Raw genomic sequence first — 25184 nt, forward strand, 5'->3', positions numbered from 1 at the left:
TAATTCAACAATTGCATTTAACAGCCTGTCTACACAGGTGATTCCGCTGTGTTTTATTAGGGGTCTCATCTGACTGGTTCAGATACACTTTAATAAATACAGCAGTCGACAGTGCTCTAAAACTGTGACCTGCATCATGTTTTGGTTGTTTGTTTTGCATCAAGTCGATTTTTTCCTCGCTTTACGCACACAACCATTAATTGTGTGTTGGGTTGTTAGTGCTGCCAAAACGTGGGTGACCAACACAACCGTACTATACCTACCCTGCTGCTGCAGATAAACACTACCTGTGTAGACAAGGTGTAAAAGCATAACGGCAGTCCAGCGCGTTTTAATCTGCTACTCTGTTGTCCCGGTCCGTCTTCAGGCTGGCTACAGAGTCTGGAGCAGTTCTGGGTGGCAGACCTGACCTTCTCCACCACCCTGCTGGGACAGTTCTTGGAGGATATGGAGGCATATGCAGAGGTGAAGTTAGTCCAGAGTCTTAAAGCATCCCACATTACTGTAAAGCAACGCTACAGAACTTTTCCCGCTTCGGTCCCCCTACAGGTTGGAAGCGGAATTGTCCATTGCATTACATTATGCAAGTTTGCCAGATCGGGCAGTGGATCTGTAGTTCGAATGAACTGGACAATGTAATGTCATGGACAATTCAACTTCAACCTTAGTGGTCCCCTAATACTGTATCTGAAGTCTCTGTCCCAAAATTCAGCTTTGGTGCAGAACTACAGCCACTAGAGCCAGTCCCACAATGAGCTTTCCTTAGGGTGTGCCATTTCTGTGTCTGAAGCTATTGAGGAGGAGAGAGGGGGGGCAAGGTGGAGGGTGGGGGTGTGGCCTTGACCAACTGCCACTTTGCTTGTTTGAAAGCCATGATGTCTCTCTCTCATGGGTGGGCCAAATTCTCTGGGCGGGCAAAGCAGAGAAAGGGGAAGTAACCTTGCTTGTTATGACCTCATAACAAGCAGATTCCAAAACTGCTCATCTGAGCTTTCATTTTCTCAAAGGCAGAGCAGGATACCCAGGGCTCGGTTTACACCTATCACCATTTATAGCCACTGGGGGACCATAGACCAGGCTGTGGGAACTCATATTAATGTTAAAAAACCTCCATAAAGTGAAATTTTCATGCCATGGGACCTTTAGGTTTTTCTACAGCCATGCTCTAATTCTTGTTAGGCTCATCAAGTATCATAAAGCAGTGTTTGCAGTTGTACAGAAATGTATATTATGTTACACGCTAGGACAAGAAATGGTATATTTTTTGACTAATTATCAATGTTTTCTATTCTACTTGGATTGAGAAGAAGCAAGTAATGTTGTTATTGCCACTGTAAATACTTGGAAGATCTTCAAGAAAGCTTGTTAAAACTATATTCTGATGACATGCAGCAGTTAATACTGCCACATAGAGCTGATGTGGGATTTTGAGACTCAAGACTTGACTTGAGTCTGTGCTCTGTTTAGGATCTGAACCACGTGGTGTCCGGCGATGTGCTGGATGAAGACATCCCCCCGCCCTCGGTGTCACTGCCTAAGCTGGCAGCTCTGCTGAGGGTTTTCAGTACAGTGGTCCGCAGCATCGGAGAGCGATTCAGCCCCTTCAGGGGACCACCCATCACGGAGGTCTATGTCACCGATGTAAGAGCCACACCTATGGCAACCTGACTGAGGGCTGAGCAGTGTTACTTTCATAAAAGATACACTGAATGCTAAATCCAGTCAACTCTTTGAGGAAAAGAAAAAAGCAGTATGAACGTGTTTCATTGTAGAGATGTGGTGGGAAGACATGGTTGTCCACAAAGAGGTTTTCCCATCTTGGTACAATATCTATCTATAGCTTACTACAATACTTGCATGCATATAAGCTGGAAGAGAAATCCCTTCCTAGTGTGACTACAATGTAAGATCCATCATTCTTTGTTTCTTATATAATGCATTCTGAAATTCAGCTGAAGCTAATATGAGGCTTTAGCAGTCTGATTTTAGACTATTAAGGGGATCTTACAAAGTTACAGCCTTGTCACTGCCAAATTCCTTCTTTGTGATACAATTTCAACACAGTTCCAGGACTCACAAAAGATAAGCTTAGTCGTTGCAATTTAAGACCGATATAATATTGGCTGATTAGTGAGAAAATGATTATTGTTCCCATAATGGAAATGTAGGGAATAATCACATTTGATAATGCGGAGCGTGGCCGTGGACTAGGGAAGCTTGTCGAAACTTAAAAGGTCAAGGCACTCTCAACATTGGCATTGTATTAGAAAAATAAATTTAAAATAAATCGATTTTCCTAAACATTTTTGCATTTGTAAGATTAATATGGGATATTGCTATTTGCCACAAAAATCCCAGGTAATTATCAGTTATTGTTATTGGCTCATATTGGTGCATCTCCACTCACAAGCAATGGCTTTTCTGTCTGTTAACAGACCTACTGTACATAGATATAAGGCGTATGGACATGTCTTCCAAAACCTCTCTTAAATTTCAATACATTTATTTCAAATATTAGCTGCAGCAAAAATGATCAAATGTGAAAACGATTACATAAGAGGCACACTTTGGGTCCAGGGGAAGTTGAAAATACGTAGATGTTGGAAATATGTCCTAATAAAGTTCAGTACATTCCACTCCGTGACTGTAAATGCCATAGCAGAGCTTTCATGGTTTCCGAATAATTTTTTTCCGGTGCTCTGTGTTTCCTCAGGTTCTGAACCGGGTTCTGGCCTGTGTGACCACGGCGAAGCAGGTTCAGTTCTCTGAGCCAGTTCTCACAGCAGGGAATGAGTGTGTGGGTGTGTTGCTAGCCAGTGTGGAGCCCTGTGGACAGCTGATGGAGGGTGTCCTGGCCTATGGCCTGGACCAGCTGGACTGCTGCCGGGCTTGTGGTCCGGACTACAATCTGGCAGTGCTCAGCCTTGTCACTCTGGTACCTCAACTTTTACATTTTGATCACACCTGCACTGTGTTTCACTTTAATCTAAACCACAGTGTTCATCTTTTGTCATCTGTAAGTGGAGCAGCCATAACTAATCTGGTTAGATTTTTGTTGCACACTTTAAGCAAGATAGGCCCAGTGTAATGGACCAAATACAGGAATTTTCAGTGAAGTTTTCCCTGTCTTTACTTTGTTATGCTTAGAATTACGCTCGTATAAAACTTTTGTTCTGGGGCTGTTAACTTACTGTGGTTCGAATAATATTACCAAACTGTAGCACAGCTTTGTTTGATGAGAAGTGAGCCTGTAACTTCAGACATGAAGACCTTATAATTATTACTAAAAGGATTTCACTGTCAAGCAGAACTCTTCCCTTCCTGAGTATTCCTGCAAAGCCATACCATTTTCAGATAAGGGCTTTCAGGACAGAGAAGACAAGTAGAGCTTTACTCCTACTACTCTTTTTAAAAAAAAAAAAAAAAAAAATTCTGTAACATTTTTCTTATAGGCATTTTGACTCTGCATTTGCTTTCAGATTGTGGACCAGATCAACACGAAGCTGCCTGCGTCCTTTGTTGAGAAATTGTTGGCACCCGACTCCCAGCTGTTGAAGCTGCGCTTCCATCGAGAGAAAGAGGTTTGTGTTTGTTACTTTATCCAAAAAAATCTGTGAGTATAACGAGGTGAGCTAGGTTTATTTGCTAACATCTAAGGCTTGGTGCATGTTTTCTTTATAGCAAATACACTATGTGGACAAGGAAGTGGGTACCCAAACATTACAGCCATATGATGATGACAGTTGAAAAACCATGAGCATTAATCTACATCAACAACCTCCGCTCTTCTGGAGCGGCTGCAGGGATTTGCACCCATTCAGCCGCATGAACATTAGTGAGGGCAGCCACTGCAGTCTGGCTGGCAGTCTTTGCTCCAGTTCATCCCAAAGGTGTTGGATAGCGTTGAGGTCAGGTTCTTCCACCCCAAACTAGGAAAACCATGTATTGATGAAGCTGGCTTTGTGCACAGGGGCATTGTCAATTTGAAACAAATACAATCAGCTCCCACAAAGATGGAAGCACTCTGTTGTCTAAAATATTGTTGTATACTGTAGCCTAAGAGTTCTGTATGTTGTTACTAAGGATCCCTAACCTGGAAAAATAGGCCCAGGCCAAAAGTACAAAGAGAATGATACAAAACTTTAAACTGGGGTTTGGTCAGGGCAAGGGCTGCTATTTTTTTATTGAGGTTAGGTTAAATTTAATGAAAAAACAAAAACAAAGTTACGTCCTCAAACGTTTGCTAAAAGTGTGTGTGTGTGTGTGTGTTCTCCACAGGTGATGTCAGCTGTTCATGGTGTTTACCAGGCGCTGCTAAGCCTGAAAAACATTCCAACACTGGAGGCAGCTTATAAAATGGTATTGGGTGAGATGGCATGTGCCCTGTCCAGCCTGATGGTGACCCTGGAACCCAGTGGTGCCCCTGCCCCCAGCGGCCCTTGCCCCAACATCCAGCACCCTGCCTTTGCCTCCCTTACTCTCCCCCCGGAAAAGGCCCAGTTCACCCTCATCTTCGACCTCAGCACCCTCACCACCATCGGCAACACCAAGAACTCTCTCATCGGGGTGAGCCACTGTGCTTTACTATACTGATCACTAAATGGCACTTCTGAGTAATATGCCGGTGTCATGGCACAGGTAGTACTGGTAAAAAAAATGTTTTAGGTCGAGGGAATTTAATTGTCATCAAGCTCCGTGGTTGTACCAGCTACTAACAGGCCACAGCATTTCTAAATGCCTCGGTTGCCTCTCAAGACACAAACGCAGGCCTTAGTTACCCGTTAGAAGTGAGCTTGGCTAGCTTTCCGCCGTCTCTTCACTCGTTCCCTGTAGTGTCATTCACTGAGTTTTGTAGATTTTATGTAATTTAGGTTAACAAATAGACACAGACAGATACTAAACCAAAATACAAGTGTTCAATATATCGTACGTTATCCGTCAGTCTCAAAAAGTTTGTCTGTGCATTCATCTGTAGCACACTGTTCTAAAGTCATATCTCCATATCAGTACTATTTCAGCGTCTGCCCTCGAGCTGGCTTATATTATCTCAGACCTGCCCTCATGAGTCTGGCATCCCATCAAAAATGACAACATGTGGTCATGACAATGGTCGTAACGGGAGATGTGCGTAGGCTGCAGGTCTACCGGAGGCGCGTTGGACCTGATCATATGAGACACCTTTCACTGTGCAGAGACTCTAGTCGGCTGTGCAGTTCACATCCTTGACTGATAAACTCCAGAATCACACTGAAGTATGGCAAATAATTATGAAAGTTAAATTCCGTTTGACCTTTCTCGCTCAGTCCATACGTACGCTTCACTCTGGCACTAATCTTTAAACGATTCTGCAATTCACGCAGCCTAGTTGTTTTCCTGTGGAAAGCTTGGCAAATTAAAGGATAACTAGAGAAATTGAAGCTAGCCATTGATATTGATTGCAGCCACAACTCCTAACAAGCTGTTTGTCTATCTCCCATAATACCAAATGTTACACAGTGTTGATTAGGCTTATCCCTACTGACTGTGAAAACACTGCTAGATGGATTAAATATGGGGGTAAACTTAACACAAAGGCACATGTGTACATGTCTCATATCATTGTCCTGGTTAAAAGCTTTAAATTGTGAAGCAGCATCAGGAGAAGATGAACTGCTGTTTTATGTGGCCATGCATGTTCATGTTGAAATGTGTTTCCATTTGTTTAGATGTGGGCGTTGTCTCCTACGGTCTTCACTCTGCTCAGTCACAATCTGATGCTGGTCCACTCTGAGTTAGCCGTCTACTACCCTGCCATACAGTACGCTGTGCTCTACACCCTGTACTCCCACTGCACCAGGTAACTCAACAACCTGCTGTCCACCACAGCATTCTGACTTTTACCCACCTATTAGAAGATGTGGCCTCAATTGTTTAATTTAGCCATTTGCACTTTCAAAACTCTTATTTTGTCTTGTGTTCTGAATGGAAAAAAAAATTTTAAACCGCAAAAACAAATTTTTCACTGTGAATTTAATGGTTTCACTGTTTGTTAAGATCAATAATTGCAATATGTCTCCAAAATAGAGGTGTGAATCTTGACTGATCTCCTGATTCGATTATCATGTCTTCGATTCGATATCTTGATGCAACACAATGCGTCAAATACATTTTTCTATTAAAGCCACATAGGATATTTGACTTGACAGAATGCATATGTAAACAGAAATGTTGTTAGGCCTACATTAAATTGTAAACAGAAATGAGTATACATTTCAAAATAAATAAGCAGAAACTTTGGCTTCACATAATAAAATTGTAAACCAAATTAACCATTATAGGCCTAGCCTACATACTGTTAAGACCACCATAGTAATAAATTGCAAAATGCAAACAGAAATATATATTTTAGGCCTAGCTCATCTATGGTGTTTCATTGTAATATCAACATGTACTAGAGTCTATCATATGTCTAGATGAAACTTGTTAGGCTACTGAGAATGTTATTTTTCATTTGAATGTTTATGCCGCGGCCGGAAAATTAACGAGTGACAACATTGTGTTATAATCGATTATGGTGGGCCACTGCATCAATGCAGCATCATCCATGTCCGCATCACGATGCATCAGTCATTTGATTAATTTCAACACTTCTACTCCAAAAGACAATAAGTAATGGTGTTAAATAATCGTCAGGTCAGTACTGACAATACTTTTTTTTTCGTAATCGAGCAGCCCTACTGTCGCTCATTGTAATAGTTACTTCTAAAAGTCCTCAAATGCTGTCTGCATTTCTTTGTTTTTGTATATTTACATATTTAATTTCAAATGGATTTTAATATATATTTTGCTGTCAGTCTACACAGACATGTCTTGTGATTTATTTTATTTTTTTACAATATGGATGCACCTTGGATTTTTTAAGTTTAAATAAATACAGAGTGAACAGGAAAAACCACTAACTGCGAACATGACCGGTGCGATTAAGAGTTCTACGTGGCTGCTAAAGTACAGAACCTGCACCTCATGAGAGCACACACAGGTGAAATATTTCCGCAGGGACATTGCTATTTCAGAAAGAGGGATACTGACAAAGAGTGAGAGAGAGAGACTTCTTGTACTGCTGTAATAAATGTATTGTCTTAAAGGTATTGTGGAGGATTTTCCCGAATTTTAGAAAAGAACCGCCCTCTGTACTTTTTGAAAAAATGCACATGCGCAACACTCTGCCTGCTCCCGAGAGGGAACGCCTATTAAACGTGTGCACGAGAGTGCACTGTTTACAAGTTGCTGATGGCATGGCTCATACAAGCCTACTTTCCAAAAGAAGATTTGCACTTTTTCACAAATTGAGATGTTTACCGTGTGGCAGGGCTAGCATCGCTAATAATAGCTTACATCAACTTTTACTAGCAGTGATTTTAAATGGATGTCTCCAAATAGCATGTCAAACTTTACCTGTGGAGTAGAATCTTCACGACTGAGGCATCAGTGGAAAGCCCAACCTGTGCTTTTAGCGCACGCCAGCGTGTGAAATATTCTCCCAAAAGCTTCAATGCTTCAATGAATGGCTGAAACCGTAGCTCAAGCTCACCACACATATACACCTGAAAACTAGGGACGTGCACGTACAACGGCCTTACGTAAACATATCCCCAGAATGATTGACAACTAGGAGGACCAATAGTCTTGATCCACCCGGAAAAAGAAAATCCTCCACTATACCTTTAACATCTGCCATATTGAAAGAGTAATGAAACGGTTACAGTGCTGACCTTATACGATTGCTATTGTGACTTTTATGTAAAAGTGTCCAGGGTGCTTATTCAGACTAACGTATGACGACTAAACTGAACTTTGTGTGTGAAATCAGTGCAGCGTTTAAATGAATCGATTGGATGTTGTTTAGTAAATTCCATGTAGAATGTTAGTGAGTCAGGGCTGGCATCCGTCCAGACTGTTTACCATAATGACTTAATTGATGAGGAGCAGCGTAATCTGTAATATGTTGTCTAACTTGATAGTTTGAGGACAGTGAGGCTATTGTGGTGGCTTCCAAAATATGTCCCTCTTACATGTTTTCTATGTATTCCCTAAAGAAATTATCAAGAGACCAGATGCTGTGTTCTGTATGACATGTCAGAGGTTTTATTGTCCCATTCAAAGAGTAACTGTTACATGTGAAAGCTGCTCTGTGGTTCCTCCTTAACTGGCCCTGTGTCTCTTCTCTTTGATTGTCCAGACACGATCATTTCATCTCATCCAGCCTGTCGTCTTCTCCCTCCCTGTTCGATGGCGCGGTCATCAGCACCGTGACCACGGCAACAAAGAAACATTTCAGCACGCTGCTAAGTCTTCTGGGAGGTCTGCTGGCGAAGGAGCACCTCTACCCCGAGGCCAGGTTCTTAATCATGCCAATTTACACAACAGAACATGTATTTAACAGTCCAATGACCAGTCCGTAGTTGACACAGTTCCATCAATGTGCATCAACATAATAGTCCACATGGAATGCTGTCCCCTTAATTGTCCGCGCTATCCACTCTTCGGGGGTGCCACTGTGACAGTGAGGTAACAGGCACTCTGAATGTGCCACTTTGGTCTTGGTAAACTAGGAGTATTGCTGGGCTTTCCATCAGTTACATCAGCTGTCACAGAGCACAAGCACACATGGTAGGGCTGCTCAATTCTTGATAAAATGAGAATTTTGACTTATTTTGTAAGAATTGAGATCATGATTCTCACGGTTCACAATTCTCATGGCAAGAGTTTATTTTCTTCTATGACCAATAGAAATTGTTATTTGGACCATTTCTTGTCTGTGAAAGTGCCCTACAAAGAAACCAAGTAAGCATATGGACTTATATTAAACACAATTTATTAAAATACCACCACGGTCGACAACATACCGCCACATTAAAAAAAAAACATTGCTATACCTATCTATTAATCTTCATCCCTATTGACCTTCAGTAGGACAAATGATTGGAGGAAAAGGGGTCAGAAAAAGTTACGTGCCCAACAAACTAATCAGATGGGACGTGATGGAAGTAGTCTCCCACAACTGCTTTAGACACAGCAGTAGAGTTGAGACATTGTATTCTCGTACTCAACCGAAGTCGAATAACACTATCAAGTTAGGAGAAATTTAAATAAGTTGCACCAAAGATGGAATAATAAATGGGATCTGCAAATGCGTACATGTATACTACTTTTGTAGCATATTGTTCATTCATTGTCTACACAATAAGCCATCTGATATTGTGTTTTTACAGCCTACATTAAGGGCAACACACATCAACGTACATGCCTAGCTTTACTCCTCAAACACCACCTGTTCACCACAGCCTACAACCTCCCTTAGATCGGTTTCCCCAGCTGGTATTCTTCTGTCCTGTCAACTCTCTAAAGTGTCCTTGGGTTTTGTAAAAGGCGTTATATAAATGTTATTATGCAGTTAGCATACCCAGCCAGAGTAATATGTTCGCTTAGGGCTGCACAATAAATCAAATTTTAATCACGATTTTGGCTTCCCACAATCAAATTTGCGTGATCGAGCGATATTTAAAATGCGTCATTGAATGCTCCTTATCAAAGTTTTGGCAAAGCCATAGCGCTCCATAAACCACTGTCTGATCACATACCTCCGTGAGCCAATCAGAGTTGTTCCCTGCCTGCACCGCGCAGCTTAGTTTTTAGATGTAGACAGTCACAGAGGACAACAGGTAGCAGTCGGTCATCATAAGCCGGTCACAATGTTTACCAGTTTACCAGTAAACGCAACATTTTGTCCCGTCGGTGTTGTTTTTCAGACAACCGCAATGACCATAGTGCTAGTTTGTGTCTGTTAGCTCATAGCATTAGCAGCAGACTGTTGGACGTCGCGCTGTTGGAATCCTCTATAGTGAAATACAGTCACACTACACTGTTTGGCTGTCAGCATTTTAGCCTTGTTTAATCCAGTTACTACTGTGGTTAACGGCATGCTAACGTTACCTGTTGTGTAACGTGTTATTAGTGTAGCTAGCTAATGGTAGGCTAATGTTACCTGCCGTGTCACGTGTTATTAGTGTATACTGTAGCTAGCTAATGGTAGGCTAACGTTACCTGCTGTGTAACGTGTTATTAGTGTTTACTAGCGTGACATGCAGCGATGTTTATGTTGCCTCTAACGTGGGTTTCGGAGCATCAGAGCGCAACGCAGACATGTAAGTAGGAGTGTAATGAGCCAATGAAATCCGTGTTGCTATTTCGTCTGGTAGATACCTTACGGCAAACGTTTTTTGTGTGAAAGCGGTCGCACAACAGCTAAAATAGCATAGTCCTTCACAGTATCCTTCAATAAAGGAGGAATGTAGCACAATATGGATGTATTAGCAGGAATGTAGCACAATATGGATGTAAAAGCAGTTATAATTAGCCTATATGACAATAAAATTAGTTTTGGTTAAAATCAACAAATCGTGATAATTAATCGTGATCTCAATATTGATCAAAATAATCGTGATTATCATTTTGGCCATAATCGTGCAGCCCTATGTTCGCTAAAAAGTTGGTGACAGTAAGTTTTGCTGCCAACTCTGCCTCAATCTCACTTTGTTAACATAACGTAGAGTGTAGCCTAGGCTATTTGTTACGGAGGTTGTCCCTCACAAATGAACTCCAACTGTATGAGTTGAGTATAGCCATATTAATTCTCTCATTAAAATCTCTGTTAACCTTAGAGCTAGCACACATTTACAGTAACATTGTCGCACGTGAGAAAAGCTACAGGCTAGGCTTGTGTCTGCCTCCAACGTAACCACGACAAAAGATTGGCTACTCTCGCGGCTCCTCAGCCTGACCTCACAGATAGCTTTGTGGCTCATTTGATTGGTTGAGTGTTAGCGAAGTGGTAGGTACAGGAAGAGTCTGTGAGCCTTGAAGTGTATTTTTGCTTGCTGCAGCAGGGACCGATTATGAGCTCTCATTCTTAATATGCAACTCTTCAAAGCAAATATGGCAGAATCGTTGACTTTCAGATGCTTTTTTTCAGTTGATTTTAATCCATCAGTGGAGTGAAAGAATGATAGGAATGTATGACAAAATGTCTTTAGCACCAGCAAATTGGAAAAATGAAAACTACATTTCAGCAAGACTCAAACATTACTGGATACAATTGCTGATACCTTTGTGTTGGTTTGTCAGGAGGCTGCTGCTGACCTGGGCTCAAGAAATCTCTGTGCTGATGAAGAAGTCGGACACCTACAGCCCTCTCTTCTCCCTGCCCTCCTTCAACAAGTTCTGCAGGGGTCTGCTGGCTAACGGTGAGAGCCACATGTCCAGCATTTCTAACAAAGAATTCTTCAACTTGGGTTTTCACATGCTGACAGGCTGTGATATTTGTCATTTGTTGTTGCTCAATGGTTTTCCTCCTCGTTTTCTCTGGATAGGTCTTAATGAAGATCAGAATATCTGTCTTCAGACCTGCCACAGTTTACAGGCCCTCTCTTCATCTCTGTCAACTGAGCTGCTGCAGAGGTGAACATCATAGTTGCACACACAAAAGCTTAAAGGTCCTATGACATGCTGCTCTTTGGATGCTTTTGTATAGGCCTGAGTGGTCCCCTAATACTGTATCTGAAGTCTCTTCCCTGAAATTCAGCCTCGCTGCAAAACTACATCCACTAGAGCCAGTCCCACAATGACCTTTCCTTAGGGTGTGCTTTTCTGTGTCTGTAGCTTTAAATGCTATTGAGGAGGAGAGAGGGGGGGCAAGGTGGAGGGTGGGGGTGTGGCCTTGACCAACTGCCATGCTACGCTCGTTTGCAAGCCATGATGTCTCTCTTTCTCATGGGTGGGCCAAATTCTCTGGGTGGGCAAAGCAGAGAAAGGGGAGGTAACCTTTCCCCTTATGACCTCATAAGGAGAAGATTCCAGATCGGCCCTTCTGAGCTTACTTTTTGTCAAAGGCAGAGCAGGATACCCAGGGCTCAGTTTACACCTATCACCATTTCTAGCCACTGGGGGACCATATGCAGGCTGGAGGAACTCCTATTAATGTTGAAAAACCTCATAAAGTGAATTTTTCATGCCATGGGACCTTTTTAAATTGCTTTCGGGCAGCGTTTAAAATGTGATCTGTAAAGTAGAAATATTTTCTTATTGCTCTGTACTTTTCATCAGGTGTGCGGATGTGTCCAGAGTCCAGTTAGTCCACTCAGCAGTGCGGGTGAGGCAGGCCTATGGCAAGCTGCTCAGGACAATCCCCCTCGATGTGGCTTTGAGGTAAGACTGCTGTACTGCTGGAGGGCATCTACAGTAAAATGGATCTGTTCTCTGCATACCAAATGTGTTTGGCATCTTGTAGGGTAGTGGTGCTGGGGTTAGCACAATAAGCTGATTGGCGTGCAAGTCACACTATGAAGAGCACTAATGAAACGCTAGAGTTGAAGCTAAAGGAACCATGGAAAGGTTTAAATCTAGGGCAACTGTTGTGACCATTCAGTTAGAACTGAAGAAGCCTCTCGGATGAGATGAAAGTCCAGTTACCCTTTATTTAAACCCTTCCTTTGATACTATGACAGGAATACTGAGAACCTTCACAGACATCAAACATAAAGTGTAACTACCGTTTTGTTTAACCTATTTTCCTATGTGTTTACGTGTAAGTGACTGATAGGTCTTTGACATTGTTCCAGTATTAAGCGTGAACGCTGTAACTGGCAGCCACAGACCGGGCTGCAATGTAACCCTATGGGACAGATGTGCATCGTCAATTTGGTCCACTAAAAGTGCTCGTTTTGTCACTGACATGCTCAGATTATTATTAAGTGTCTGACAACATTATGGAAAGGATCCCTACAGAAATAGACCTTTTTTTAATACCTTAAGACCTTTCTGTTTAACCATAAACAGCTCTGAGGTCGCTAGCGCTAAACCCACCAGACTCCATTTTAAAAAGCAATACTTTTAGTTTGTATGGAGCCAGCATATTTTAAATCTGTAAATTATGTGTTTATTTCAACCCAAACTAGAGTTGTGATGGTTGGAAAAGTGGAAAGACGACCCAAAACGGCTTTCCATAGTTTTTTTTTTTTTATTCTTTGAATGTAGTGTATTTTACATGGAGTCTGGTGACTTAAGCACACGCAATATCGCGGATGAGTTTGTTTAAAAAAAAAAAAAAAAAAAAAAGATCTTACTCTTTAACAGAAAGGTCGACCTCCTTAGAAATCCTTTCCATAATGTTGTCAGACACGTAGAATATTAATCTTTTGCACTCTTGTAAAGGTACATACAAGCTGGACAATTGTAGTATTAACTTACAACTTTTTTCGCCGCTGCCGACTGCTGCGAACTCTCTCAATACTGGACCAATGTCAAAGATTGTTGTTCCCATCAGTCACTTAGACACAAAAACATCCAGGTTGAAAAAAAACAAAACAGTAGTTATCCTTTTTAAGGAAGTACTCATGTTCTGAAGAAAGTCAGTGTATTTGCAGTTTTTAATGTCTCAGATTATTATTATTTTTATTATTATTATTATTTTTATTGTTATTATTGTTTTAGTTTAACACAATACAGATGTTAATGAATTTATTGACACAGTTGGGTGTATGCCTTATTAATGATGCATGTGTGATCTTGTTTGTCCACAGTAACCACAGCCACCCTGAGATGAGGGAGATCTCTCTGGCCATCCGCCACCACATGAGCCGAGCACCAAGCAGCACCTTCCACCCCCAGGATTTCAGCGACCTCATCAGCTTCATCTTATATGGAGTCCTGCACCGTGGAGGGTAAAAGTGACCGAGCGATGATCAAATGAATAGTTTTTAGACAAAAGGCCTGTTACCAGGCCTTTTTTCTTACCAGTCCCAGGGATAGAGATAGATATAGCAAGGCTCAGACCGCCTTTATGTAGCAGCATACAGCTTGCCAAAACGTCCTGAAATGAACTCATGGTGAACTTCCTAGCAAACAATAATAGTGGGGTCCTTCCATTTTCTAATGTGTAACTTTTAATTGTTAGAAGAGAACAAAACAGTATTTTTTTTTCTCTTTACATAATTTATTTGGGAGGTGGAGGGGATATTTAAAATACACAATTATAGGTTTTCCCTCTACAACCGTGGGTGTGGGTGTGTGGGTGGCAGAGTGTTATTCACACTGAGCTTTACATTTCTCGATCCACAGCAAGGATCCCTGGCTGGAGCGTCTGTACTACAGCTGCCAGCGGCTGGAGAAACGGGAAGGCCGAGCAGGTGTTGAATGCAGCCGGCCAGGGGTGGTGCCACGGGTGCAGTTGAAAACCGAGGCGGTGCTGTGGCAGTGGGCAGTGTGGGAGGCTGCACAGTTCACTGTACTGTCCAAACTCCGAACACCGCTGGGCCGAGCTCAGGACACCTTCCAGACCATCGAAGGTAAAGAGACTCGAGCTGAAGTCAACCTAACCATCTTAATGTTTTACCATCAACCCAACCCTATTATTATTATTATTATTATTATTATAATAATAATAATAATAATAATAATAATAATAATAATAATATACTTTATTTTTATAGCACCCTCTAAAAACAATAGTTAAGTCCTTTTGATTAAAGTACATACAAATCAAGTCAGACACATGTATACCAATCATTGTTATAGTGAAAATAGAAGATGGGACACCTTTTTTAATGGACAGTAAAAACGACAAAGGTGTATGATACGGTAAAAAGACGACATCACGTAAAAGAGTCTATACAAAAATAGTCAATACAATATTCTTTGCAAGCATCAGGCTTTCCCCTAGAAACCATAATTAAGAACAGAATATTTCAAACAAATATTCTTCACTTTTATCTGTCTTTTCTTAAACAATATAGTACCTTTTTTTTAACAAACATTCCCCCGTGTGTTTTCTTTTGGATGCTGTTTTGTCGTTTAGGTACCCAAATATATAATAATAATATAATAATAATACCGAAGATTTGGCTGACTACTTCTCCCAGACAGCCACAGCTTCTTCTCCTGTCTCCCATGTTCTCTTTCTTTGTGCGAAGGGAGTGCAGAAAGGGGGGACATCCGTTAACGGTTGTAAAAGTTTCAAATTAGATATGATTTGAGTTATTGGTTGCATGTTGAAGCAGTAAGTTTTACTTCCAATCACAGTAATCATGTTACGAAATAAATCCGACAAAACACAGGCACTTTGGTGATATCCCCGCAGTTGTGGTCTTGACCGGTCCAGAAATAAAATTCCAAGTCCTGTTTGTCTGAGGCTGAGACAAGACCGAGTCAAATAGCGGTCGAGGACTACAAAACTGCCTTGTTTGTAGTCCATTGTTTTCTATATGGGGACATTTCAGAATACAATTGTTGTGGTCAATATGCAATTGTTACTTAATAAATTAAATCAAGTCTAAAATATATTTATTTTTAACTTAAAAATAACACTTATTTATATTTTGAATTGCTTACATAGACAGTAGAGCGATGACAGGAAACAAGGAGAGATAGTTGGGGAATGACAAAGGTCCCCTGTTGGGCACGAACCAGGGACGTTGAGGTTCACAACCCCTTAACCTCTAGGCCATCAGTGCACCGCAGCCTTCCATTGTTTTTCTTCTGCGTTTCAGGAATGATCCGCAGCCTGGCTGCCCACAGTCTGAACCCAGAGCAGGATGTTGGCGCGTGGGCTGGTGCTGGAGGGGATGGCGATGGTCACCACTCCAATCAGCTGCGCCTCGCTCTGCTGCTTCAGTACGTGGAGAACCTTGAGAAGCTTATGTACAACGCCTACGAGGGCTGCGCCAATGCTCTCACTGCCCCGCCAAAGGTAGGTCATTTAAGGCTCCATAATCCACTGCTGGTTATAGATTTGAGATTTGGAAATTTGATTATGCAGAAGGAGTGCTGGGACTATGGAACATAGTTTGACCATCAAGTATACATTGTGTGTACATTTTGTCACCTACTTTTAATTTAGTCTTGTGTAGGGCTGTGCAATTAATTGAATTTCAATTTTGGCTCCCAACGATCACCAAAATAGTATAATCGAGAAAAAAAACGATTATTTTGCCATGTTCTGTTTTGCAAGAACACTTATTTTGTCTTGTGTTCTGAATAACACGCACATCCGCACGCGCACATCCGCCCCTCCCGAAGCCATAAACTCTCTCAGCCTATACAGTTAGGGAGGCAAGTTGTGTGCATATCCTCCGCTGGAATATAAAAACTCAGCGTGAATAAAGATGGCAGAAGGAGAGCAGCCACAGCAGCGTTTTGGTGAGCAAAAGAGGCAAAACCAACTCTGTTGTCTGGGAGCAGCTAACGTTCGCTAACCCTGCGGCTGCGGTCCCTCTGCCACTGCCTCCTCGCTGTAGTAAACTTTGTATTCTCCCGACACGCTGTATTCACTTACTGTTTAAAACTTGATCCACCTTAGTGGCGGTGCATATAGGCATACTGCTAAAAAACAACATGAAAAAACATAGTAACATTCCCTCAGCATTTAGTTTTGTTGTTAAACTGTATGTAAATGAGCAGGGACGTTAAATCACCTGTTTCACGTAACGTTACTCTAAGGTACCGCCTATGTGTTGGATTTTTCCTTAGTAAATAAGCCCACTGAGGGCGACGTTATTTTTGGCACAATGTTTAGTAATGACAGTAGGCTAGTAGTGGTCATAGTGAGTGAAAATGTGATGTGAGATGCACATTGTGTTATATATCTGGAATTGTTCATTAGCTGTGTAAATTATGTGTGATATCTGTAAAGCTGAACCGACTCACAAAACAGAATTTATTCTGATCCAAAGACTTTTTCTGTGAGATAACATTATACCCTGGACACTATCCATTATATCCAAAGGTTAATGATTAATCGTATTAAATAATCGTGATTTCAATATTGACCAAAATAATCGTGATTATTATTTTTTCCATAATCGAGCAGCCCTAGTCTTGTGCCAAATGTCCTTGTTAGTCTTAGTCATATTTAGTCATTCACATTTTTTTTTTTTTTTTGTTAGTCAAGTTTTTGTCGACTAAAAGTCTCGTCATTTTAGTCTAAAAGAGAACTCAACATATCTTAGTCAAGTTTTAGTCAAAACATTTTAGTTATATTAAATAAATTATTTCTGATAACCATTTCAGTCAAATAGTTAAGACACGTTCAGATTTTTTTTTGTCTATCATTGTACGTAAAATGCCACCAAACATCGAGCCTTATTTCTCCAGTAAATTCCTAAATACGACAAAAACAACCACTGGATGGGAAAAGGGTATTTGAATGCAGCACGAGGCTGGCGAGTTTCAAGTGAACGCAACATATGTTTTTGTTTTTCACACAATGGCAGTCTGTAGCTGTACGACTCGGTGTTGGAATCCTCTACTGTAAAATACAGACAAACTTTTACACCGTTTACCTGCAGCATTTTAACCATGTTTAATCCAGCTTCTAGCTAACGGTAGGCTAACGTTACCTGCTGCCAAGTGTAGTGTTAACTAGGGTGACATGCAGCGATGTTTCGGTTGCCTCTAACGTCATTTAAGTGGCACCGAACTCCGCGTTGCTATTCGGTCCAGTAGATAACGGTCGTTAAGGCACCGGTGCCGTATTAGCACCGGGTCTCGTTACCCAACCCTAGTAACAGCTGAATATGTCCATCTCATGATGAAAAAGTAGAGGCGATTCTATACAAAAATGAAGAGAGATTTTATTTTATGCAAAACATTTTAGTCTAGTCTTTTTTTTCGTCAACAATGATGCATGTTAATTCAGTCTTAGTCAGCATTTTTGGACATTGGCGCAGTCTCGTCATTGTCATCGTCTTAGTCATGGAAAAAGTTTGTTGAAGAACATATTTAATCTCGTCTGACGAATTTAACTCTACTATCAATTCATTAAATGGGTTTAGAATGACTTACCTTTAGTCAATGGCCTGTTTAAAAAATAAAAAATAAAAAAAAAATAATACTGATGAACTCTCCTTCTCCTTCCCTGTGTCTCAGGGCATCAGGACTTTCTTCTACACCAACCGTCAGACATGCCAAGACTGGCTGACGAGGATCCGTCTGGCACTGATGAGAGTCGGTCTTCTGTCTGGCCAACCAGCAGTAACCATTCGCCACGGCTTCGACCTGCTTACAGAGATTAAAAACATCAGCACCCAGGTCAGTACAACTATACTGTTATTTAAAAAAAAAAAAAAAAAAAAAAAAAAAAAAAAGAATAATAATACACTTGTAAGTGGTCCAAAAAATTTAATCCTTTTCAAAGGACATACGGTGTTACTCCGGTGTGTAACTTCAGGTGGTGTGAAATGTCAGCATTTGTAATATGTGGTTGTTTGACGGTATCGGCTGGTTAGATGAATAACTTGTTTTGTTGGGCTCATCAGGGTCCAGAGCTGGAGGTTCCTCTGACATTGCTGGTGGAGGCTCTGTGTGAGCTGCGTTGTCCTGAGGCCATCCAGGGCCTGGCAGCCTGGAGCCTCTCCACCAATGGCAGGGGGCTGGGCTGGCTGTCGTCAGTCGCCCTGCAGGCTGAGGGACGGTAAGCAACGCCGCCTTAACCAAACGTCCTCACACCTCAGCCAGATCCTCAACGAAATCATCCATATCCACTTGTGTGTTTGTGTGTGTGTGTGTGTGTGTGTGTGTGTGTGTGTGTGTGTGTGTGTGTGTGTGTGTGTGTGTGTGTGTGTGTGTGTGTGTGTGTGTGTGTGTGTGTGTGTGTGTGTGTGTGTGTGTGTGTGTGTGTGTGTGTGTGTGTAGGTTTGAGAAGGCAGCTCTGGAGTATCAAGACCAGCTGTCTGCAGTTACAGGGATGGACTGCAGCATCAAAAGCTCTGAATGCTGTCTGCTCAAACTCTCTAGCCACATGAGCAGCCCCAAACACACCAGCAACGGTAACCAATACAAATTGAATGCAGCCCAACTACACTATAATAACACATAACTGTTTGCTTTCTTCTGCATTTGCACTTCAGTCATTATGTCTAAATTGAAATGAATGACCCCAGAATTTTGTTTGATACAAAGATGAGCTTGTAAATAACAGGCTTGTGTTGATTCAAAGTTTACTACTATTATTAGAGTGCCCGTTACCAAATAATTTATAAAGTTGTAAATAGGCTTACCGACAGACTTTGGGATCTCATTACAATCTACTCTCCCTGTACATATACTATACATATAAAACAAGGAAAAAGCATCATATATTTAGGGTAAAAAAACTGGAACAGAAATGCACAAGCTTCAGTGTGGTCTGCAGAGGGCCACAGTCCCATCCTCAAGTCTATAAGGGTGCAGGGGCAGTTACAGCACACTATCTTTCAACAAACAAAAAACCCCCATAATTTAGCTCTTTGACAAAACAAGATACCACAAGTGGTAATTCTGTTTAACAGCCAGATGCTGTTCACCTCTTGTGACCTGCTGCATGCAAAATAAAAAAAAAAGAAACTTAAATGTTACTGTATATGTTGTTAACTTGTTGAACACTTGAACATGAACACAATTGAAAACAAAATGTTTGCAACTTTGCAACTCGCCGCCGGTCCCCAGAGCAGCATGGTCACCTGGAGACTCCGGTACAGGCTGACTCTGCAAAAGGAGATACCATCAGCGCTATACAGCGGAGCGTTCAGATCCAGTCAAATCAGCACCAGCCGTATGTGTATATACTGTGACTGTGGATGAGAGGGAGGCTGGCTGCTGAAAATCTAATTATATAATACATGTTTCCTTTTTTGCGTCTGGGCCCCTATAAACAAACTTCAAATAGCTTACCAGGGTGTCCCATTTCAATTATCTGTATTATGTCTTATGATTGTACTTTTACCTTTTTTTGTGAATAAATTAAACTTAAAACCTAAAATGTATAGGTGTGTAGCTGAAAAGCAATGAAGCAGTTGTGTAACATGTGCATCATATATCTGCTTCTCAAAGTGTTCTTTCCTCCTGACAAGGTGACAGCAGAAAGACGGTGCTGCTAAAGTCCGGCGAGTGCTCTCCTGAGGTGATCAACTTCCTGGCCAACAAAGCGTCTCAGTGTTACGTTTCCCTCTGTGATTGGCCCTCTGTTAAGGAGTGGCAGGCCACCGTCCATGCCCTCAAACAGAACTCCACCAATCCACTCAGCATCAACCTGCGGACAGATTTCAACTACATCCAGGCTCTGAGTCGCTTTGAGGAGGGAGACCTGGCCGAGTGTGGAGCTCAGCTGGAGCTGCTGCCCGGAGAGGACTGCAGCTCCCTGTCCAGCACCAAGGACAAGCTCGGTGAGTGCATCAAGGACATACTCTGGAAAATCTTCTTGAACAAAGACTAAAAAAAAAAAAAAATCCTGATGCTCAGATTTTTTTAAATAAAGAAACCCTGTAAATATTAAACTTTATATTTTAATAAAGAAAACAATGAAATGGCATTGTGATAAAGGGAATTCAGTCTTTTGTCTACTAAGAAGGAATACCATAATCAATGCAGCTAAGTTTAATAACATTAATAACCTAAAAATGTATGTGTAGCTGAAAATCAATGAGGCGGTTGTGTCAGATCTGCATCTTAAGGAATACAGGAGGAATACCACAATCACCATATTTTATCATACATTGAAAGCCTCAAATAGTTGGATTGTAAATCAATTTGTGTATGTGTAAACAAACTTGTACTGTGTAAGATGCAAACGTTCCCATTTAGCCTCAAAAACCGTCTGGTGTATGCATGTTTTTTTTTTTCTTTCAGATCTGAAGCGGCTTCTGCCCTCCATGAGTCCAGATCCAACGGAGCTGCAGAGAGCCATCGAGGTACAGCTGCTTCGCTGCGCTGTCAGCGCCATGACCAAGGCCGCTCAAACGCAGGAGCAGAGGACCACAGCCAATCCAGAGTGAGTGTTCACATGGATACCTGCAAATGTTCTTGAGGTGGAAACAGAAACCAGTATCCGGCCCTGAAGGGCTCAGGGATCTAGGTTACCCTGGTTAGGGTTGGTAGAGGAGATGGGTCTGGCGAGAATATGATTGAACAGAACCAGTTTGTATGACGTGCTATCTGAGCCTGGCGTGATTTGTGTTTATAGTTGATGTGAATGGTCACCCTCGATGGCAGAATGAGAAGCTGTCCGTAATGTAGTCTCTCCTGGAAGGCAATCGTAGTGTTGCACTTGGTTGTGAACGCACAGTGCCATTGTTCACTGTTTTGGCTTAATGGTCCCTCTGGTTCACGGTGTGTGTTTTGTTTATTTGAAGACATCTGTTAAGGTTCCGAGGCTTTTCTGTTCAATTGTTGAACTTGCTTTGTAAATATTGATGTGTGGGGAATGTGACATACATAATTCACCTTATTTGTTAAGTGTGGTTCTACACACTGTTGATTATTAACGCAGCACCTTGTTCTTAATATGGTTTTACATGCAGTGATAAACGTAATACATATACATGTAATTTACTGTCCTTAGTCAATTCAGGTAATTATGACTGTTCAAGGACGGCGGCCCCTTTAAATGTTCTGAATGCGTGATGACGTTAGACGCTACGGGGGTTTGTTGTTGGTCTTGCTAAAAAAAATTAACGACACACGCACTTGTGTGCTCAACGTGAGAAATTGCCTCTTGTAAATATACTTCAATTTCCACACTGGTGACCCCGACATTAGTCTGCTGGACGGATCCACAGACACGAAACGGTCATGACCACTAACGCGGTTACCCTGAAACTCCCCGAATTCTGGGAATCATCGGCATGGTTCGCCCAGACTGAAGCGCAGTTTGCTCTGCGTGAGATCACCGCGGACACAACAAAGTACTACTACGTTGTGTCGGCTCTCGGAAATTCAACGGCATCTAGAGTGGTGAGCCTTCTAAAAACTCCTCCGGCAACTGAGAAGTATACGACGCTCAAAGCCCACCTGTTGAAAACGTTTGAACAGTCGGACGCTGAGAGAGCCAGCAGGCTTTTCTCCCTTCAAGGACTGGGTGACAGCAAACCGTCTGAGCTCATGGACCGTATGCTGGATCTCTTGGGTGAGCACAGACCAGATTTTCTGTTCATCCAGCTTTTCCTGCGTCAGCTGCCTTCCCAAGTGAGAGCTGCACTAGCCAACACCACAATCACTGACTGCCGGAGACTGGCTGAAGAAGCTGATACATTTTTCCTGGCAAGTCAGGGAAGTTGTGGCCGGCGCTTTTCCAGCGCAAGACATCGCTCCTCCGCGCGGACGACTCCACCCTTCTCGCTGCAACAACTTCTCGTCGGCAGCAGTCTTCTGCCCCCCAACTGTCTTCAGGCTTGTGTTTTTACCATGCAAAGTTTGGAACCAAGGCTAACAAATGCCGTTCGCCATGCAGTTTCAGCGGGTCGGGAAACGCCCGGGCCGGCGCTCAGTAATGGCCATGGGTGTCGGCCGCGTTGGCAGGCTGCTTTTCATCCGTGACAGCATCTCCGGACGGCGTTTTCTGTGCGACACGGGAGCACAGAGGAGCGTCCTACCTGCTTCCCGTTTGGACATGTTGACCGGCAGCCTGGCCCCCCTATGGAAGCTGCTAATGGTAGCCCCATCCGCACATACGGGACGAGGTACGTTGAATTGTGTTTCGAAGGACAGCGGTTTGGCTGGGACTTTGTTACAGCGAAAGTTGCCATTCCCCTCCTCGGCTCCGATTTTGTTGTGTGCACATGGGCTGTTAGTGGATGTAAAGAACTGGTGCCGGCTGGCGCCCCTGTGGGGACTACCGGCGGCTTAATGAGGCAACGACACCTGATTGCTACCCAGTCCCGAACATACAGGATTTTTCAGCGCATCTGGCTGGTAAGGTGATTTTTTTTTCCAAAGTGGACCTCGTCCGGGGATATCATCAGGTGCCTGTACACCCACTGGATGTTCCCAAAACGGCAGTGATCACGCCGTTTGGTCTTTTTGAGTTCCTGCGCATGCCGTTCGGCCTTAAAAACGCAGCTCAATCTTTTCAACGCCTCATGGACTCTGTTTTGCGGGACCTGCCTTTTCTTTTTGTGTACTTGGATGACATCCTGGTAGCGAGCACCTGGCACACCTCCGCACACTGTTTGAGCGGCTTAGCCAACATGGGCTGATTGTCAACCCTGCCAAGTGCCAGTTTGGTCTCTCCACCATTGACTTCCTGGGACACAGAGTCACTAAGGACGGTGCAGTTCCTCTCCCATCAAAGGTGGAGGCGGTGACACATTTCCCACGCCCGCTCACTGTCAAATCCCTGCAAGAGTTCCTCGGCATGGTGAATTTTTACCACCGCTTCATCCCTCGAGCCGCTCGGCTCATGCAGCCCTTGCACGAGGCCTTGAAAGGTAAACCCAAACACGCTGTGGACTGGACTGAGAGCAGGGACAAGGCTTTTGCTGCCACTAAGGCAGCCCTGGCGAACGCCACCATGCTGGCGCATCCTTCTCCTACGGCCTCCATCGCCATCACCTCAGACGCCTCAGACTACGCTGTTGGTGCTGTCTACGAGCAGTGGGTGGACGGGGGCCTGGCAGCCATTGGCTTTCTTCAGCCGCCAGTTGCGCCCCAGTGAGCGAAAGTACAGCACCTTCGACCGGGAGCTGCTGGGTCTCTACCTCGCCATCAGACACTTTCGTTCCCTGCTGGAAGGTCGACACTTCACTGCTTTTGTGGACCACAAGCCGCTGACTTTTGCTATGGCAAAGGTGGCTGAGCCATGGTCCGCCCGCCAGCAACGTCATCTGTCCTACATTTCAGAGTTCACTACGGACTTACAGCACGTTGCCGGTAAGGACAACCACGTGGCGGACTGCCTTTCGCGGGCTGTGGCAGGAGCAGTCCATCTTGGTTTGGATTACACCCGCATGGCAACGGATCAAACTACGGACCCGGACGTGCAACGCCTGAGGACCTCGACTACGGGGCTGCAGGTCAAGGACGTAGTTTTTGGCGATGCCGGCGCCACACTCCTGTGTGACGTCTCCACAGGCAGTCCTCGGCCACTTGTTCCCACGGGATGGAGACGACAAGTTTTTGATGCCGTCCATGGTCTCTCCCACCCGGGTTCGAAAGCCTCACAGAGACTGGTTGCAGCAAAGTTTGTTTGGCACGGTCTCAAGAAGGATGTTAGGGACTGGGCTAACACCTGTATTGAGTGCCAACGGGCCAAAGTACACCGCCACACTAAAGCCCCGTTGGAGTTTTTCCCGGTTCCGGAGAGACGCTTTGACCATGTCAATGTGGACCTGGTTGGTCCCCTACCCTCCTCCCATGGGTTCACATACCTGTTAACCATGGTTGACAGGACCACCCGCTGGCCTGAGGCTGTGCCACTGACATCAGTGGCGTCTGTCGACATGACACGGGCATTTATCAGCACCTGGGTTGCCCGTTTCGGCACTCCTTCGGACATATCCTCTGACCGTGGTGCGCAGTTCACGTCTGAGCTGTGGAACGCTGTTGCACAGTGCCTCGGAGTGAACCTCCACCGCACGACCGCATATCACCCGCAGGCTAATGGGCTCTGTGAACGTTTTCACAGGTCGATGAAGGCTGCCCTGCGGGCCAGCCTTACAGACAGCAACTGGGTCGACAAGCTCCCATGGGTGATGCTGGGCATCAGGACTGCGCCGAAGGAGGACCTTCAATCCTCTTCCGCGGAGCTTGTTTATGGACAGCCGCTGCGGGTTCCAGGGGATTTTGTCCCTAGCACCACGGTTCCTTGGTCTGCTACACTCCAGCGGTCTACTCTACTGGACAATGCAAGGCTTTTCGCACCTGTCCCCACTTCCCGTCACGACCACCTTCAGTCATACGTCCCCGCCGGGCTTCAGACGGCCGACTATGTTTTCATTCGCCAAGATGCCCACAGGGGACCGCTACGCCCGCCCTACGAGGGCCCATTCCGCGTTCTGGAGTCGGGGGACAAACATTTTGTGGTGGACAGGGGCGGTAAACCGGAGCACCTCTCCATTGACCGCCTCAAACCAGCTCACGTGGACGTGGCCAGGCCAATCGACCTGGCTCGGCCCCCACAACGCGGACGGCCTCCGGCCCTGTCCCCACCCCATGTTTCCCCCTCTCCCGGGCCTCTCACACTACATGCCCCGCACCCGTGTCAGGACGGGGAGCCGGCTTCAGTGGGGCCTCCCGACCTCGGTGCAAGCGCCCGTTGTGGTCGGTTAATCACGGCCACCTCCCGTTGACTGTCTGGTTATCTTCTGATATGGTGAATTCTGGGGGGACGTGTGTGGGGAATG

General features: G+C 43.8%; 1 protein-coding gene across 3 annotated transcripts in view; it reads left to right on the forward strand.

Annotated features, from left to right (window-relative positions):
- Positions 1–25184, forward strand: part of smg1 (SMG1 nonsense mediated mRNA decay associated PI3K related kinase) — a 70551-nt gene that overhangs the window by 11684 nt on the left and 33683 nt on the right. For all 3 annotated transcript variants that reach the window (XM_028600627.1, XM_028600628.1, XM_028600629.1), the window contains exons 9-26: positions 368–465; positions 1468–1641; positions 2714–2935; positions 3480–3581; positions 4279–4566; positions 5706–5836; positions 8219–8377; positions 11164–11282; positions 11409–11496; positions 12142–12243; positions 13617–13757; positions 14155–14381; positions 15582–15781; positions 17959–18120; positions 18348–18502; positions 18724–18857; positions 19920–20231; positions 20695–20836. In XM_028600627.1, the coding sequence (XP_028456428.1) occupies positions 368–465; positions 1468–1641; positions 2714–2935; positions 3480–3581; positions 4279–4566; positions 5706–5836; positions 8219–8377; positions 11164–11282; positions 11409–11496; positions 12142–12243; positions 13617–13757; positions 14155–14381; positions 15582–15781; positions 17959–18120; positions 18348–18502; positions 18724–18857; positions 19920–20231; positions 20695–20836 (2956 nt within the window). The remainder of the gene's footprint in view (positions 1–367; positions 466–1467; positions 1642–2713; positions 2936–3479; positions 3582–4278; positions 4567–5705; positions 5837–8218; positions 8378–11163; positions 11283–11408; positions 11497–12141; positions 12244–13616; positions 13758–14154; positions 14382–15581; positions 15782–17958; positions 18121–18347; positions 18503–18723; positions 18858–19919; positions 20232–20694; positions 20837–25184) is intronic.

This window comes from Perca flavescens, chromosome 15 (assembly GCF_004354835.1).
Source record: "Perca flavescens isolate YP-PL-M2 chromosome 15, PFLA_1.0, whole genome shotgun sequence".
Taxonomy (NCBI): Eukaryota; Metazoa; Chordata; class Actinopteri; order Perciformes; family Percidae; genus Perca; species Perca flavescens.